Consider the following 18,109-nt stretch of genomic DNA (forward strand, 5'->3'; position numbering starts at 1 on the left):
TGGCAGGTTATTATTCCGATGCAGGGATATTTCGGATCAACCATACTTGTATGTTTATTTAAGGGCAGTGGTTCTCATACATGGGCTCTTTAGACACTTTCAGGTTGGTGGAACTTATTTTGCAATATATCTCCCTCACTTGCATCACTGACTTTTTTTTTTGCAAGAGTAACTAGGTGTGTCTGCGTGCCTTTCAGTGCCTGCATGGCTGTTGAGCCTCTCCAGCAGCAGGAGAGGTCTCATAATAAAATAGCTTTTCCCGAATTCCGCTGTCCAGAAAAATCCCTCTCCTCCCCAAAACGCATCTAGAACAATTGTGTGCTGTCCCCTGGTTTTGTCCTCAGGTTCATAGCGAGGCCATTTCCGAACGAGTTCACAGAAGAAGGCACCAGGCTGGAGTCCATCAAGACCCAGAACGCAGTCTTGGCCGCAGTGGTGCTGGAGGAGTTCCTCAAGGAGCTCGCCGCCATCAGCCAGGAGCACTCCATCCAGCAGCTTGCTTCATGACGACCCGGGACAGCCCGACAAGAGGACCCCACAGGGCGGTGGGAATCTCCCGCTCACCGACGCAATGAGCCAGTGCCGAGATCCACACATTACATGTATAGCACCTGCGCAGGCATTCTATTTTTGTGTGCGCGTGTGTGTGCACGTGTTCTGTACCATACTGACCTTAGGTTTGTACAAAGTGAATATTTTTCGTTGAGAGAGCGCCCTCGTTGTTTTAGCATAGCTATGGCGAAGCTGTTTTACTATGGTGCTGTTTGGTGTACATCAAGTTTTTAGAGTCTCAAGGATGCTGCATCGAACGAGAAGTGGCAGCCATTCCTTGTTAGGTCCCGGTGGCGAGCCTCGAGCTCCGAGAGCTCGTTTTAACTTTGTGATCACTAGCGCAGTTTCTTTGCGTGGGTAGGAACATTGGTGCAAACCGTTTTGTTTTTCTGCACAGAGTCGGAAGAAAGAAATGGTGTGATGTTTTTATTCGCTCGCAGCCCTCTTCCTGCAAAGCAGTGACCAGCGCAGCTAACGGTCTGGTGTAAATCGGCCGTGCAACCTGAAGCTGCTGTCTTGTGCAGTTTGATGCAGCGTCCTTGTGTGCGTCATCGCCATCATTGCCAGTTAGTGGCCAGCTTTGTAGCTAGCGGATGTGCTTGTATGGCAGTCATTTTTTTTTTTTTTTTTTTTTTTGCACAGACATCAGTTCACCACTTTTGTGGTGTGCTTTAACTTCCTTTTGGGGTAAACACTTTCCGAGGTTGTATATTGCTAGAGCAAGGATACAAACTATGGTTTCTCTGAGGCCTTTCTCCCCCTCATCCAATGCCAAGATCTCAGTAATGTACAGCCTTCAGTATGTTTAGATGTGAACACCCCACGATTCTGCCCCCAGCTTGTTCTCCTTGCAACACGGAGAGTTTTGTTTAGCCTTGTATTGTAGGTTGGATACATGAAGAAACTCTGCTTTGAGCATAATATCTGTATTTGTACATGCTATGTTTTATGGCCGGCTCTAGGGTTTGCTACCGAGCCTATTTTAGTTGTTCTACTCATTCATCCCAAGTGTAAGGTCACCCATTTCACACTTCTTTTGCCACGAATCATCACTATAAATGCTCTCATTCGCTGTTCTGTAGCGTGTTCCATTCGTATACCTGAATTCAAGCCTCCATGCAAGCTGTTACGCACAACTTTGTTTGAATTTACATTCAGAGATGTTAGTGAAGGTTTAAGTGTTTTGTATATACTCTGAGTGTTCATAGAGCAAGCTTCTGGAATCAGTTAATGCCTTATTACTGTCTGTAGCTTTTGAAGCATGGTGCAAACACTACCAGCAAACTTTCTTTATGAAGCTTTCCACCTATTACTTGAATTTGCTTGTAAAATTCTGCAGTTTCTGAACCAGAACAAAAGTTTGAGAGGTGTTGCGGATCCCCCTACCCTGTCCCACTTTTTTGTTCTATTTAGGTTACATAAAATTTTCCATAGCAGGGCTATACTATTGTACAGGAAGGACTGTGTTGGAATGTGTACAGTGCAGTTTTATGTACACAGACACGAGCAACGAGGTTTTCGTTTAGCTGTGATGGCAGGATGACAGGCGTTGCCACGCCCACTACTGTGAATACGCCTCTAGACAGACTGTAAGTAGCTCAATCCGTACTTTACTGGTGCTTCTCACCGAGCAACAGGATTTGGTACTATGGTGTGTAGCATGAAATGTGCGCACGTGTGAAGGATCTTGTACATACACAAAAGCGGTTACAGTACGTTCGCTTGCAGCAACCAGCATTCCTAAACATGACTACCGTGTGATATTATGGGAAAATGAGTTACATAGGTGAAAAGTTTAGTCCTGGATTACTGTGGCTTATTGTTGGACAGTTATCTAGTAATATAACGTTTCCTAGATGTATTTATTGAATCCGAGGAAATGGGTTTGTTTTTGTGTGACGATGTAGAGCTTTTTAGTTCTCTTGCATTCAAACTGGTTTGAGTAATAGTGCTAGTGCAAGTTTTATTGCTTCTGTTTTGACTAGCTGACTGCAGTGTTATTTTTCAGGTCATAGTTTCACAGAGGCCCGTTTTATGACAATGAGCACAGCTTAGATTTTGTTATTGCGTAGGCTCGAAAAGTGGGTTACCTCTCAAGCAGCCCAAGGGAACTTTTAGAGTTCTTTTTTTGACGGCTTCTGTAAATTTTCCCACGCTGCACCTGTTGTTTTTGTTTTTATCTGCTCCACATTTGAGCTGGTGCATGCTTCACTTCACAGTTTTTCTGCAGCTTGCAATGCAAATATTTTTTTGGAGTTTGAAGGCACGAAATGCACACAAGCCTCATTTAGATTATTTTCTTGGTCCGCCACATGACCAGTGTAGATAACCTGCTCATTTTGCATGTGGGTAATAAAAATCATGAGAACATTGAGTGTCGTTATCTCTTTCTTTTCCCCTTTTAGTTGTAAAACACATGGCCCAGCCATTTTTAAGCTGCTGTAACACACAATACTTGGCAGTACGAACACCAGATAGTCATGTTAACAATCAACAGGGGAAATGTTTATTGGTAACATCGCCATATATTATTTCTATGGAGATCCAGCAACAACCCTGGAGGAACAAGACTCATTTGCAGAGGCTGCTGCAAAAGATGCCTAGGAAGACCAGAAAGCCTATTTGTCGGTTGGAGACAAACTTTCGCGCACAGTCACTGGGGTTGTCCAAGTCCAGCGTGTATATCTGAAAAATCATAAAGGGCAATTGTGAGACCAAGAAAAGACTGAAGCAGTGCTCAAAATAAAACATGAAATAAGAGAAAAAAGAATGCTAGAGTTGGGCTCTCAACAATATGAACGTAGTTATCACTACTCGTGAAGTAATGAAGCCCACTGCAATTTGCTGAAAATCGTAAGCTAAAAAGCAACACTGTAGGTTCACTCGCCACAGTGACTAAGGCGTTGCGCTGCTGAGCACAAGGACGCAGGCTCGATTCCTGGCCGTAGCGGCTGCTTTTTTGATCGAGGCGAAAAGCAAAAAAACGCCCACGTATTTGAGATGTTGGCGCCCGTTAAACATCCCCAGGTGGTCAAAATTAATCCGGAGCCCTCCACTACGGCACGCCTCATCACCTGTGTAGCGTCGGTGCGTTAAACCTCATAATCAATCAACACTCCTCGCCAGCCCCTTTTCTTGCACACGATGGCGCACTTCCTCTGCTGTACATAACATCACGTTTAGACTGCTTACAGTGTAGTAAGAAATCGAAGCAATGTTAGACTACATCTGCAAGCTGCACTCAACTTTAATGCAGAGCTCTTTTCGAAATAACAGAAAAAGTGGCGGTGCCATGGCTGGCATCTCGGTCCCCTAATGTACAGCAACTGCGATTAGCATAAGCCAGTGGAAAATGATGCAAGCAAAGCAGGCTCCAAATTGAACTTCCTCTTGCTCATGTAAAGAATAATCTTGGCAGCAAACAGTGACTACCAGAGCATTTGACCGACAAAATGTACCTCCAAGGTCATTTTAGAGCCAGTGAATTGGTAAGGGCACCACGGTTGCCTTAGAAAACAATTGGGAAAGTGCATAGTGTCTGTTCACACCTAAAGGATAACTTGGTATAGTCGCTTGTTGCCACCACATCATGGTTTTCGCACTCGCTGAAGAAACACCCAATGCATTGCGGCTACACAGTCCTAGGCAAGTCCAGTATGCATGATGCTGAATGCAACATTTCCATACACCCCTTAACTTTTCCCTCCCCATCTTGCTGATATTTGAGTGCTTCTGCGAACTTTTGTAGGCGCAATAATTATTACCACCTGGCCTGGCGGGCACTGGGGGTCCTGGCTTACAGAGGAGAGCCAGGCAACACAAGTGAGCACAGTGCTCCAAGGAGAAAGAGAGGGAAGGGCAAAGAGCAGACCTGGTGGGCCAGGTGTGCCCCGGTCGCAGCAGTGGCCAGGTAGAAAGGCCAGCACTGGCCCGACGCCAAGCCGGCAAGGGCCAGGTTGCCAACCATGCTCGTGGAGAACAGCCACAGGTACCGCTTTGTATTGGCACCAAACTTGAGGGCAGTCGACTTGATCCCAATCGCGGAGTCGTCCAGTTTATCCTGCGTCCCCAGCAAGTGTGTTTGGCTATAATGTCTAAAGAAGCCCTCTCTCAGAAGGGCAGTTGCAAAAGCAGAATGACTGCGAAAAAAGGCCACTGTAGGGCTGTGCTTCCCTGCTGCTCCAAGACACAAGATTGCCTACTTTTTTCTTGTGCCTCAATTTCACTTCCAAGCAACAAAAATGGCTGTTGTGCAATAACTGGGACACTAGAGCTTGGGGCATCATTTAGTGAGACAACATTGTGAGCAAAATAAAACTGCAGTGAAACTATGGCATATTTCACAGCCGGCACGATTTTACCCATAAATGCTTAAATTAACTGTTGCTCTTCGTGTCACCTGAAGGCATTTAGATTTATGCCACCGACCACCGCAGCACCTCTCAGACAGCAAAATTATGTTTCAGGCAAATGAGGCATCAGCAAAAGCATATACCAACACACAGGCACCCATACAATGTTGCTGGTTGCCCAGCAAGGCCCCAGAATTACCTGGTGCGCGTAAATAGTGTCGTAGATGAGCGTCCAGGACATGGCTGCGGCATAGAGGGGCAAGACTGCTGACCAATCGCACGACCCTTTCACTGCTGCCCAGCCCATCAGCGCACCCCAATTGATCGTGAGACCTGTTCGGGGAGGAGAAACGCCAGGTCACAGGAGAAGTGTGCCATCTATGGCACAGTTGCATGACTCAAGGATGGCCTTGGCCAGAATCTATTGGTGAAGAGGCTGTGCAGGCTATAGTTGGAGATTATTTAATGCCAAGAAATTGAAATGGGTAACAAAGTGAACAAGGTTAAGCCTATAAAAATTCAGTACACCGAGTAAGACCACAAAATAGTACGGAGGCGTGAATGTTTATGGCAATAGAAAAATCAAATTTTGGTGGTTTTAACGCAGAGAAGCTACACCTGAACCATGAGGCATGGCGTTGTGGAGGGATCCAGATTAATTTTGACCAGCTGAAAACCTTTAACGTGCGCCTAAATTTCGACACGCGGGTGCTGGACCCAATTTGACCCAAGCAGCATCAACCCGATTTGCCCCTTCAAAAAGGGCTTTCAGGCAACATGAAAACCTCCTAGCAGGCCACGCCTTGTGTAGCACTAGTCTAGAGTTAGTCGGAACGCTACATCCCAACCAGCTGTTTATTTGACCATGCCCCTTGCAAGCATAGCCTTGTAGCAGAGCTTTCTTTTTTTCTTCTTGGCCTTCACTAAATGCCAGAGGGGAAGAAAACGTGTTCTCACCCAATGTCACCTGGGGCCAATACGTAAACCTCTTCATTATCGGATACAAAGTGACCAGAGAGATGGAGCTTGCCCCAAGGACTATGCTGCAAGGAAATGGAAGGCACAACCATGAAAAGCGAGCCTTCATAGGCATTCACACACACACACACAAGCTGTGAGTCGAGCTGCAGTACAAAAGCATGGCCCAATGCAGTACAGTTGACCCTCGTTATAATGGACACTGATATAGCGAATTACCGGCTATTCGCCGCGAGCTCGACATGTAGGTGGCGACAGCGTCGCGCTGCTAGTGTGGATGCTCCGCTGAGCGGCCCGTAAGAATGCACACTGTGGGCGCGCTTCGTGCATTTTTCCCGCCGTATGTGCGCACGAAAGGTGCAAACAAGAGTGGTATGCTGTAGTTCGGTTCCTCAACGTTCAGTGTATAGCATGGAAGCGGCAGTCAGTTTTCATTACTACGCCAAAAAAAAAAAGCGACGACTCATCGGGAATCTCAGAATAGCCGTAGTTGTGACAATGAACTTGTACGCTGTGGCTCGTAGCAAGCTCGATCTTTCCAGACTATGGCTTTGAGCCTTCAATAAAAGCATAAATAGAAACAAATCAGGAAGCCTCGATCTCTGAAATTCAGTTTACAACGGCAATCTCAATCGCTTTCACTGGTAGCATGACGCATTCTTGCATTTGTGGGAGGCCCTGAAATGGTAACACTACTTTCCCGGAATTCTTTCCAAGAGCTTACGATATTTTTGTGTGTTCAAAAGGCAACATAAAATTACTGAATTTTGATCAGCGCAGAGATATAAATGCAACCGCTCTAACGGGTCTTTTAAATGAAATTTTAGCGACTCTGAAGGAAAGTTTGATGAATAACGGTTTCGGATCACTTATTTACGGCTTTCGTCGCAAGTGAACTTGCGAATTGACTTGTTAACGCACGCAGTAGAATCAACATCTCATGTTTAGCAAGATTTTCGCAAAGTGACAAGCAGGTTTACAGTGTGCAAACCAAGCTTCTGGGACCTCACAGTGAGCACAAATATTCTGTTACGGCTGCTCTGTTGACCATTTGCGTTCCTTCTAAAATCTAACAGGTGCCTGCAATAGCGAGATGTGTTTGCATTCTTGCGTATAAGGTCGTTTACGAACCCTATAAAGATGGCAAATAAAGTTCCACTGTTGCAGATGTAGTAAAACGTTTCCTTTTTATTTCTCGTTGCGAATCAGCGCAACGGGCTCCCTGTAACTACTTTGTTTTGTAAGCTGAACATCGCCTTTGTCTTGGTATTTATTTCTTGAGGATTGGTTAAAAAATGCCAGGATAAAATTTTTCCGTGCATTTCGTTTGTTTTTTTTCCCAAAAGGGGAGGGGGGTGGGGGGGGGGGGGGTCTGCCAACGTTGCAAGAGCAGCGAGAAGAGAACGCATGTAACGCGAAAAGCCACACTATGGTTATCAGTATTACTTACAATCGAAACTACACTAGGCGTCGTGTTCTGTAGCGGTGAAAAAGCAGTACGCATTTTCAAAACTGATTAACCCCGCTTTGGTCCGGGATTGTCCAGGAATTGTGGCTCGCCTATTTCAAAATTGTATTGAAAACAAGCATTGTGGAAAAAAATTAAAAAAAAAACAGCGAGTCATGGCACACACCCCTCAAACATGTGGGCAACAACGTGCATATTACGCGTTTTCTCCTCTTTCTTTAAACAGGCACCTTAAGAGGTTAAGACGTGACCATATTGGGCATTTGGTTATGCTGAGTGAGATACGCTTCTGGACTAGGTGATTCATGTCGGATTTGAAAATGATATATATGAAAATGACACACGAAATGCCACATGACAGACGCAAACTCACAACTGCTTAATTTTACCGAAAAAATCCCCCCTAAATACTCTTGCGCATCCATAGAAAGGTATTTTAAATAATACGTAAAATTAGCAACTCGATACAGTTGAATAAATGTTTATTCCTCATCCTCAGTATAAACAACGACTGTCCGAAAAAGTATTTTAGAAAAGGTACAGGAAGGACACGATCACACAGGCTCTTGCGGGTGAAAAATACGTGTCCGGTAATGTATGGGCGATAGCGCACGGGTCGTGTGCAGTGTAAATGTTTGTTTGTTTTTCTTTCTATAAGGACACAGCGCATTTACAAGGGTGTGGAATTTGCACGCGTATGCACAGGTCTTGTCGCTTCTTACCCGTTTCGCGTACTAAACTTTTATCCTTTAAATAATCACCACGCCACCTTCAAAAAGCACCCTTCAACGTTCCCGAAACGGCAGACGACTGCACTCAACAATAAGGAAAGTGCAACGTGTGGAAGCAATGTTTATAACACGTTTCACACGTACTCAAGCGGTGACCAGGACGAAGATGTTTCGTGGAATTAAACCAGCGCATTAACCCGCAACGGCTGCTGATTATTGCGTTTCTAGAGGAAACGCGCAAGCAGAGGTAACTATGTCATTGCTTACTGCCAAACGAGCACACATATTGGTTGTTTTGTCGTGTGCAGCACGCGTCTTGCGCCGCACGCAACGTGAAAAAGCAGACGACGCGAGAGCGCCATCCACACTAGGAGCGGTTCGTCCCGCCGCCGCCAGGGGGCGACTGTGTTCGCGCTCGGGGCGAATAGCGAACTAAATACGAACTTTGGTTGGTCACGCTTCATTTCAATGACACTTATTCTTTTATAACGAAACTGAAACCATGAGAGTTGCGTGCGATATCGGATATGACGAAGCAATATTGGCTAGTAGGCTGAGAAGCTATACTTCGAAAACTCCCGGCAACCCAAACTTCAGAAGTAGAAATGGTGCTTTTGTTCATGGACACTGTGTGAAAATTTTCATCCTGCTCAGTGCTGGGAATAGCCACCAGACGAAGATCACATCCTTCCTTAAAAATAAATAAGAAGGCGGGCCAGGTTTGTCAAGTGAACTTTGTTCTGCCGTAATTTGACGTTGCTTGTTCCGATTCACTGAGCTTGAAAGACGGGCTACCTTGTTTGTAGTGTGTTCGGAGCTTAAGATATTTCGTTTGTATCGACGATTTTTGCGGGAGCCAGACTGCTGATTGGTTTGAGCCGATTTTTAACTCCACTGTTACAACGAATATCGGATATAACGAACTAAATTACCGTCCCGATGCTACCTCGTTATATTAAGGTTCGACTGTATTTGTTGTATCTTGTCAGGTCCCATCGTACCCTTATCGAGACAACATTGTCTTGAATGTAACCGGCACCAAGCTACAAAAATAGGATGAGTAAGGTAACCTACGGTAAGGCCAGCAACTGTGGTTTAAGGTCGAACTGAAGAGAGGTAAAAAAAATTTACCATCCATTCCTAAAGGAAGTTGAGAGAAGTGCTAATGCTTTCTCAGATCGAAACTGCGTCAAAACCTTCACTAAAAGTGTGTCCGGCCTTCGCTGAAAGCACGTCCAATTGATCGTAAAACCTCCAAGACCCAAATTCCGAATGAAGAACGAACCTATGCGATGATATTTCGCGCACTGAGTAAACGCATCTCCGAACGATCTGAATGTATACCGATACGTGGTTTATGAGATAAAAGTATAGTAGTGAACTCTTTCTTCATGATCGATGCTTGTATTGTCTTATCTGGAGCCGTTCCTATAACGTAACTATTTTGACACAATGGAATCTGGGTTTCACACGCAAGCTGTGTGTCCAGAGATCTTACTGGAGCTTTTTAGTTGGCAGACCGGTCCCACTAAGAAAGCTTTCACTTTAATAAAACAGCTGCTACTGCCAAAGATGAGAACGGTTTTGGCTACTGTCGCAAGAAAACAGCAGTTCGGATGCCGAGAAGGCATGCAGCAAACGCGCTGTGCAGTTATGTGCAAGGTCGTGCATTGGAATCCTGGTCGTGAAACTGTATGTCTGATGGGGGTTAAATATGAAAAGCCTATGTGCACCGGGTTTCACTTCAAGCTGGAAAAGCCAATGTGTAGCTTTTTTTTAATGCGCAGTTCTGTAAGCTGCCTCCTTAAGTGACAATGTGCAAGAGACTACTTGCCCACATGGATGACCCATGTTACACCTACAGGTTGCAGGCATACCTGCATTTACTACAGGAGCATCAAACAATACGTACGTGTACCAATTTAGCTGTAGCAGTATAAGCGTTGACAACGCAAGTTGGCCGCCAGTGAAAACAAGCGCATCGAACATTGATAACTGACCACTCGCGAGGGGCCGGTTCTTAGTTCGTTCCACCTAAAAGAAATGGAGATAACGTGAGAGCAAATTTTTTTTTTTTTTAATCTCGCACTCTAAAGTTGAAATTTGAAACGCACCTTACTGTCGATGTCCCGGTCCCACATGTCGTTTATAGAGCAGCCAGCCCCCCTCATTAAAACCGCTCCTGCAGCGTACATTGCCAGGAGTTTAAGATCTGGCAAACAGCCTGGATCCGCGGCTAGGCCGATACTCCAAAACCCCGGCAGCATCACCAGCCAGGTTCCTGGGTAGATGAGTGAGATACCACCGCTATGCATCAGCGTTTATATTTGCAGGATTGGTATTCGGGGCTGCCTTCAGAAAGCTTACCTATGGGTTTATCCAGCCGCATGAGCCGCAAGTACGGCTGCAACCGTTCCGGCATTGCCTGCACGAACCGTTCGGGCACTGTACGGCGAGATGAAGAGGTTTCATGCGCGGTGCGAAACGTTTGAGACGCATCTATTCTGCTGGAAGACTTGAACCTTGCACCAAAACGGTCCGTCGATGTGACCCCCACGCGACTGGGAATGAAGCACAGCACAGGCGTCGTTGACTTGAGACCCGAGTAGCAAGCGTGAGTACGCAACAAACACGCGAGATTGTGTCCGGCCCGTCTTCCCAACATTGTGGAGGTCTCTATAAGCTACCTATCACTAACTATCACGGAAAGTGAAAAACAATACTGCTCGCATGTGTGCTGGAAGACAGCGGTCACGCACATACGCACGATCCACCGAATACGCACGGTCGTCGACACAACGGTCCGGTGACTAGACGTCCGGTCTCCATAATGGGCATTCACGCAGAACCGTTCCGCTCACAGCTGCGACGCTCTTGTTATTGTGTGCACGTATGCAATGCGGCAAACGCGAAGGACACTCGCACACCTCGCCGGGATTGTGCCAATTCAGTTGCCCTGAATGGTGCGACGAAGGTCACAACATAAACACTCCATCTGCTGCTTCAATCAACGCTTGGCTGGGAAATCTGTCGTCCAGATCACGTAGGTTTGGAGTCCCCTTAACAACCGACAAGAGCATGCCCATATTTTTCGCGAAACCGCAGCCTGCCGCAGCCACTGCAGCGGTGAACGAGGAAACGGATTAGCCTTGCGCAGGCGCACGTTGCACCTCGTGCTGAAAAGCGTGCCTGTCGCCATAACAACAAGCCAAGACGAACCGACTGAGCGGCTACGTTTGTTTCGGTTTCGCTTTCGTAATTTCGTATGATTGATGTGTATACCAAATCGAGGTACTTACGTGTAGTACATATTTCTTTGGCAAGTCAAGAGCAGTGCACAACACGTGTGGAATTCAGGACTAATAAAAGTTGTTTCGCGTTCTGTGAAGCAATTTTACCAACTTAGAGTCAAGACGAAAGCCTACTGAGAGGTAGAATATAAAGGGATGGGGATATCTTCGGCCAAATGTTGAACAACAAATATGGCACGTGTAACGTGAGAAACTCTCACAAAATATAGCGAAAAACAACACTGCGGAGAAGAATGACAACAACGAGCGCTTTCTGGTGACAGTGGTGAGTCTGAAAAATGTGCGTAAACGTCGTATACGCACGCGCAACGAATAAACTAAACAGCGTTGTTACTGCACGAGCCCCGGTAAAACATGCGAACTGCTTAGAAAGGACAAACTCATGTCACAATTACATTCTTGTACCCTCGCCTATGTTCTTTCTACCTTCGAGTGAGAGAGACCAGCAAAGGAAAACGGTGGTGGCTCCAATGCATCTCCCGCGCTCGCTTATTTTGCCAGCCAAGCTTCACGTGGTATGGGCCTGTCCAAACAAACCTCCATCCCATGACACAGGAATGTCATCCCCATGTCTTCAGCAATGGGGCGCCGCGCTGCCCAGCTGACAACTACGAGTTCAGGAAGCAGTTATCCAGCTGGCGGAGGACGCCGCCAGGGCCCACGGGTTCCTGACCGTCGTCTAACGAGGCGGGGTGCTGTCGCTCCCAGGCAGATTCCTCACTTTTCAGCAATGACAATAAAAGTTTTTGCTTCACTCGATCATTCTCCAGACCATATACCACAGGAATTAAACATTGAAGCTAACTTCGCCAAAGAACAACATGCATGCCCCTCTGTAAACGGGCGTGACTGTTACCGACACCTTGACGGGCGCATTTAGCTGGCACCTGCAAAAGAGCGGCTCGAGGGCGCCGCAGCGCGCTGCCATAATCAGAACAACTTAAAAAAACTTGGGTGCCTGTTTTAACAACAGAACTGTTTAAGATTTCAGTTAGCCGTCGAGCGCGTTACCAGATAAAAATACAAAGAAAAAGTACCGAGTGCACGGGAGCGTCCGCCTCGTGAAGAGCGCCCGGCGTCAGCCAGCTCGACCTTCGAGAACACTCTGCCGAGCGCTCATGGCATGATCTCTCGCAAGCTGTTCTCCTCGCTAGTTCACGTGCCTTCGCGCCTGAAGTGGGGAGCACAGACGCCGAGCTCGCTCTACAGACGCCGGGTTCTACAGATGCCGCGGGTTCTAGCGCGTGGTAGCGTGGTCCACTTTGGGAGATATATGAAAGCCTACGGACAAAAGGGTCCGGGCGTGCCGGTCATGAAGGACTTTCAGTGGCAAGTTCGGAAATCCATGTGAGATGCAATGGCTGGGTCGCCGACGAAGGGAGACGGGCCGTCAGCTCTGCTGCTTCTCCAGCCTTGCACCACTAAAGCAGGCTGCGCCATTTTTTTTTCTTATTGGAGCATTAATTGAGAGTTCAGTTAGGCAAATCTAAGCCCGAGGTTGGAGTTCATCGTCGGTAGCGCACACGGAACCAATGGTCACGCTGTCGATGTGAAAAACTTCGTCGTAGAGGTTTGGTGCGCTGTTGTACAAGCCCTGTAGCGACATAGGCCATACAATCAACCCTCTGAGCCTCACATGCTGCATCGCGCGTCTATTTCAAACGGCTCATGGAATCGCGCTTTCGATAGAGGCCATACAACCAATCCTCGGAGCCTCACGTGCTGCATCCCGCGTGTATTTCAAACGGCTCATGGAATTACCCCAAAGCACGAAGCGACCATGTCCACTGGTGAACTCCTCAGAAGCCGTGGAAGCGTTTCCCCCCGAATGCGGGGTCGAGCGCAGGCGAAAAAAAAAATTGAAACAGTTCCATTCCACGTGAAAGGTTTCAAGTGCGGGGCAGTGATTTATCAAAGGGGCTGTGGCGCCCTCTCTTGACTAGTTTCAGTATCAGCCTGGCGTTGATACCGAAAGTAGTCAAGAGATGAAGCCGCAGCCCCCGAAAATGCCTGAACCCGCCACTGACTTCCCGTCAATCATGGGAGGCCGCCCTCGCCAGCCCCGACTTGCAGATCGAAAAGGACCTCATCAGCCGGGCGAAGACGGGAGCAGAAGCCACTGAAGCCCTGGACAAAGGGTTCCACCTATGATTCTCCCATCCTTTTCTCCCCTTCCCCCTTCTCCATCATTACTTCAATAAAGTTTATTCAGTCAGTCATATGCCTATAAATATTCGCGTTAATGTGGGGTAATAAATGCGTTAATTCATGATTTTTCCCCTTACTTTATATGTATGTGTATTTATTCCGGCCTAGAGCAACGGCAGCCTCCGTGGCAACGGCACAGCGCAAAAATCGTCCCCAACACTTTGCTTATAAGTAACGTGTGCCTCTGTGGCGCGAAGGCATTGACATCGGCTTCGTAACGCGAGGTATCCAGGTTCGATCCCGACCAAGCGAAGCGGTGGTCTTTTTGAAGCCTCTGTTGGCCGCGTTTGCTCGCTTCGCTGAAAATCTTACAGTGAGACGACAGTCGTCTGCCGCCTATGGCACGTAACCCATTATTCGCACTTCACTGCTCCCCCCATGTTCTCCCCCTCACTCCTCTCTTGATAAATTGGGTGGAAGTTTGTCTAATGCACTTCAGTTTTCTAGCCTTCGCAGTGCTCGTGCGCCTTCTCCTTGGACAGCTCGCATACTTTTCTCTATCTTTTGTTTCTTGTTATGCCTGAACAGGAGGAGCGGAAATTCTGTTCTTTTTGTGCTTATCCCGCGCGTGCTGGAGCCTTTCTGCGTCATTTTGAATGCGTCGTTTTTTTTTTTTTTTTCTTCGGAGGTCACTTTTTGTCGCTTACTATAGTAAAAATCAACCCAACGAGCATTCCTAACTAAAAGAGCGCGGGAACTGCCGGTTAAGTACACATATTTTGCCTCAAATGTACTTGCAGTTTTCTTTGCGCTAAATAATGGGGACGTGTATGACCAGTGCCAGTGGTTCCAGGAGATTCGAACGGTTCTGCCTATATAAACCTCTTTTTCACGTATTCTTTCAACTTTTAGCTGGAAAGATGAATCGAGGACCAAGCGCATATCTTTTCGAAGCCTCTGCCCCTAAAGGGCTCCGAACTTAAATGCGCGCAGTACGGCAAAACAACGAAATGCAACGCGCACGTCCGCTGAGCCTGGCAGACATGGAAGGTCGGCGACCCCTCCGCGTCCTCTGCTGTGACCGGAGCGCGGGCCCACTTCTGGAAACCCTGGAGAGCCCCTCGACCAAGGCCCTGGAGACACGGTGGCTGCGCTGTGATTGGTTCGTACGAACCAGTGAGAGGCCCCGTAGGAAGGACCTGACACCCCATATAAGGCCGTGCCGGTGCATTGCTTGTCACTATACGCAGACTTGTGTAACTCCATCTGTATGATGTTCCTTGGTGGAAACCTTTCTTCTCGTCGCCCGGTTTCCTCGATCGTGGTTCGATGCAGTGAACCCCGAGACCCCGACCCCGGTTACGAGAGCCCTAGAGCCACTAGACAAGACTAGATAAACGTAGCTTATTTAGTGGATCCCTGTTTACTTTCTCCACAATACTGAATCTATTCGGACGTAGTCAGCGTTGAAGAAAACGAGGGAAAATATAGCCGCGGAAGATGCAGATGCTTCTGAAATAATTCACAGCCTGGACACACAGTGCCCACAGCTTGTTAATAACATTTCTTTTCCAGCCATTATTAATTGGCCGATCCCCTGGGTATGTTCATTTCACTGAGGAGTATCACCATCATAATTATCATACTAATAATAATCATCATAATCATAAGATTGTTATATTTTTATAGTTTCCATGTATTATGTCATATTATATTAAAGTATACTATATTATATTATATAATATATTATATTATATTATATTATATTATATTATATTATATTATATTATATTATATTATATTGCATAAGCGCACACACATAGGCGTGCGCAGAGTTCTCAATTTGGGGGGGCAAAGTCTTACCGCCGCGCCCCCCCCCCCCCCCCGAGCAACTCCCGACCTCTTCTCACTGAAGGCCTCGCGATGCGAACGCAGTGCAAAGAGGGATGGTTATAAATTTTTTATTTCAATGTGATGGAATTGCAACACACACAAACTATTTCTGAGCAGAAATTTTACTTTCATGTGTTACATCGGCAAGGCATGGTGCAAATTTGGCGCCCCCTTCAGATGATTAGGGGGGGCGGCCGCCCCCCCTGCCCCCCCTGTGCGCACGCCTATGCGCACACACCTAATACAACTCTGACATATCGAATTTCGCAGAAATTCTTATTATGGCGCATATCAAAGTTTCTTGGTTCGAGTGAAAAAACTTTTGCCATTTGGCACACGGTACCCGAGAAAATCTAAAGCTGCGAGGACGAACGAGCGCTACTTGAGAATAGCCCCACCTAAAAGCAACCCAGAAATGGCCCGAAAAATGACTAATGGCGGCGTGAAAAGAGCATCTGCACAAACGATGAACTTTCACTCAGCGCTCATATCACGTCGTTTCTTGTCGTACCCATGCCTACGGACAACATACGCATCACAGGTGAGCGTAGCCGCTGTAATACGCGCTGCTTGTTCTTTCTGCTGTTTTTCCGGCTTAGCGCGCTTACCCTAACGTTTCTTCCGTGCGATGCGAACCTCACTGGCAAAATATGAAATGAAGAACCAGTTTCCTCGTCGCATACGGTAAGTCGCGTGGGCTCGCATGAAAGGTAAACGTATACGCATGTGAGACAGAAATAAAAATGCTTTGAGAACGCTTCTGCACGCGCTGCGGGTGGGATACGACGTATCGCCCCATGAAACTGTTTCCATTAGAAGGCGATCTTGCAAACAAGTTCTAAAACGGGATAAACGGCGGAAAGGACAAAAGACCGAAAGATGTGCGCATATATATTGTCACGGAACTCACATAAAGGCGGACAATGCCCCACCGGGTCATGGCCCAATTAGGACTACGACGATAACGACGACAACGAAGTTGCTGGCGCGGGCTCTGGCTTGGCCGCCATGTAAATAAGCTGTAAATAGATCCTTCATCACCGTTCGCCATGGCTCGCCTCCTCATCAGTCCTGCCGCCACGTAACAATATATATATATATATATATATATATATATATATATATATATATATATATATATATATATATATATATATATATATATATATATATATATATATATATATATATATAAGGAGTTCTCAGATTTGGAGGCTGAGTGCTCTAAAGGTACACCTGCTGTGGGGCCCACAGCAGTGGACGTCCGAAAGCAATAAATTAGGCGAGCGATTGGGTGCTTTTTTTCTCCGTCCTACGAACAGCCGCTATGGTTCGGTTTTAAACCAGTACTTTTGTGTCAGCAGGGAGATATAAAGAGAATGTCGGCGTATGCAACAGCGAAAAACATTCTCGCACAGAACTAATTTTTTTGGCTTCAAACCGACGTCATAGAAGGAGTTGTAGTGGTTGTAGAGTGCGATACAGGCCCATACGATGCATGGACAAATGTAGACCAACATTGATTTTCCCTTTTTCCGCCGCTCTTCAGTTCAACAAAACCCACCTTAAAAACAGACTACATTTAGACTGAGTACTGGTCTCCCTCGCCCGACGAAAATCAGTCTTGGAGGACGAGCAATAAACGCCTTTGTAGGGCAGTCAGCGCTGGGGAAGAGTCCTTATTCTAGAACTCCTCGAGACCGCCCAGCTAATTGGGCCCTCTTCGCCAGCCAAAGCTGGTGTTGTCAGGGTCCGAGGTGGACAGTGCCTTCCCAGTGCTTAGAGGAGAGGAAGGACAGAGAGGGTAGGTAAGGAAACAGCTGTTACTTCCTCACTATCCGAACCCTCCTCCTCCTCCTCATCATCATCATCACCAGCCTATCTACGCTCACTGCAGGGCAAACGCCTCTCCCATTAATCTCCAATTATCCCGGTCCTGTGCTAACTTCAACCAATTTATCCCTGCAAACTCCTTGATCTTATCTTCCCATCTAACTTTCTGCCGCCCCCTGCCACGCTTGCCTTCTGTAGGGATCCCGAACCCTTCTAACCGAAACCAAAGAGGTCTATCGCACACCAAAACCTAGCACGCGCTGACTGGAGACTCAACGCCCATCCCGAACTCCCAATCTCTTTATGCCCGCAGCACCGGGGTAGCGACTGGAAGTCGCCCCCAGTGCCCCTTCGAGACCGGTACCGAAACCGCCTTCATCCACTCTATATGTTCTGGAAATTTCTTTGTTGATGAGTATATCGCTAACGCAGCCTACACTCCTTTGACTCTACGGGAGTGGTTTTCCCTTCATGTTCCACCAAGATTCCCATACCGCCAAGACTCCACACAAGATGACCTGCTCCATCTCGTTTAGAACTGCTCAAGTTTAACCCAATATCGAACCTTCATTCTAGCCAACACGCAACCACCAAACCCACACTCCCCTAATTACACTTCACTGGACAAACATGTTACATTCCATACTACTTTATTAAGAGTGACGTTGCACGACCACTGTAAACAAGATCGGCAATGACCCCACATCTCATACGAAGACCGAGGAGGGCAAAATTCATGACCCATTACCCCCTTTTTCCACCTTGACCCACGTGACCTCTGGTCTTCCTTCCTTTCTTCCTCCAATGAAGGTGCTGCGACAACAGGGGGAACAAACAAGAAAA

General features: G+C 46.9%; 2 protein-coding genes across 6 annotated transcripts in view; one reads left to right on the forward strand and one right to left on the reverse strand.

Annotated features, from left to right (window-relative positions):
* The window catches only part of LOC144174384 (FHF complex subunit HOOK-interacting protein 1B-like), a 30,499-nt gene extending 27,573 nt beyond the window's left edge, over positions 1-2,926 (forward strand). For all 5 annotated transcript variants that reach the window (XM_077703060.1, XM_077703059.1, XM_077703062.1 and 2 more), the window contains one exon: positions 345-2,926. In XM_077703060.1, coding sequence (XP_077559186.1) covers positions 345-507 — 163 coding nt within the window. In that variant the 3' untranslated portion in view covers positions 508-2,926. The remainder of the gene's footprint in view (positions 1-344) is intronic.
* A 109-nt stretch (positions 2,927-3,035) lies between these two features.
* On the reverse strand, positions 3,036-11,240 carry Coq2 (ubiquinone biosynthesis protein COQ2, mitochondrial). The gene is made up of 7 exons (XM_077703067.1): positions 10,449-11,240; positions 10,196-10,362; positions 9,994-10,115; positions 5,862-5,947; positions 5,104-5,237; positions 4,424-4,612; positions 3,036-3,237 (listed from the first exon to the last, which is right to left on the reverse strand). The coding sequence occupies exons 1-7, from the start codon at positions 10,744-10,746 to the stop codon at positions 3,124-3,126; spliced, it is 1,110 nt and encodes a 369-aa protein (XP_077559193.1). The 5' UTR covers positions 10,747-11,240; the 3' UTR covers positions 3,036-3,123.
* Between the last annotated feature and the right edge of the window lie 6,869 nt (positions 11,241-18,109).

Source organism: Haemaphysalis longicornis, unplaced genomic scaffold (genome assembly GCF_048455015.1).
Source record: "Haemaphysalis longicornis isolate Haplotype H1 unplaced genomic scaffold, Haemaphysalis longicornis Haplotype H1 scaffold_3, whole genome shotgun sequence".
In the NCBI taxonomy this organism is placed as follows: domain Eukaryota; kingdom Metazoa; phylum Arthropoda; class Arachnida; order Ixodida; family Ixodidae; genus Haemaphysalis; species Haemaphysalis longicornis.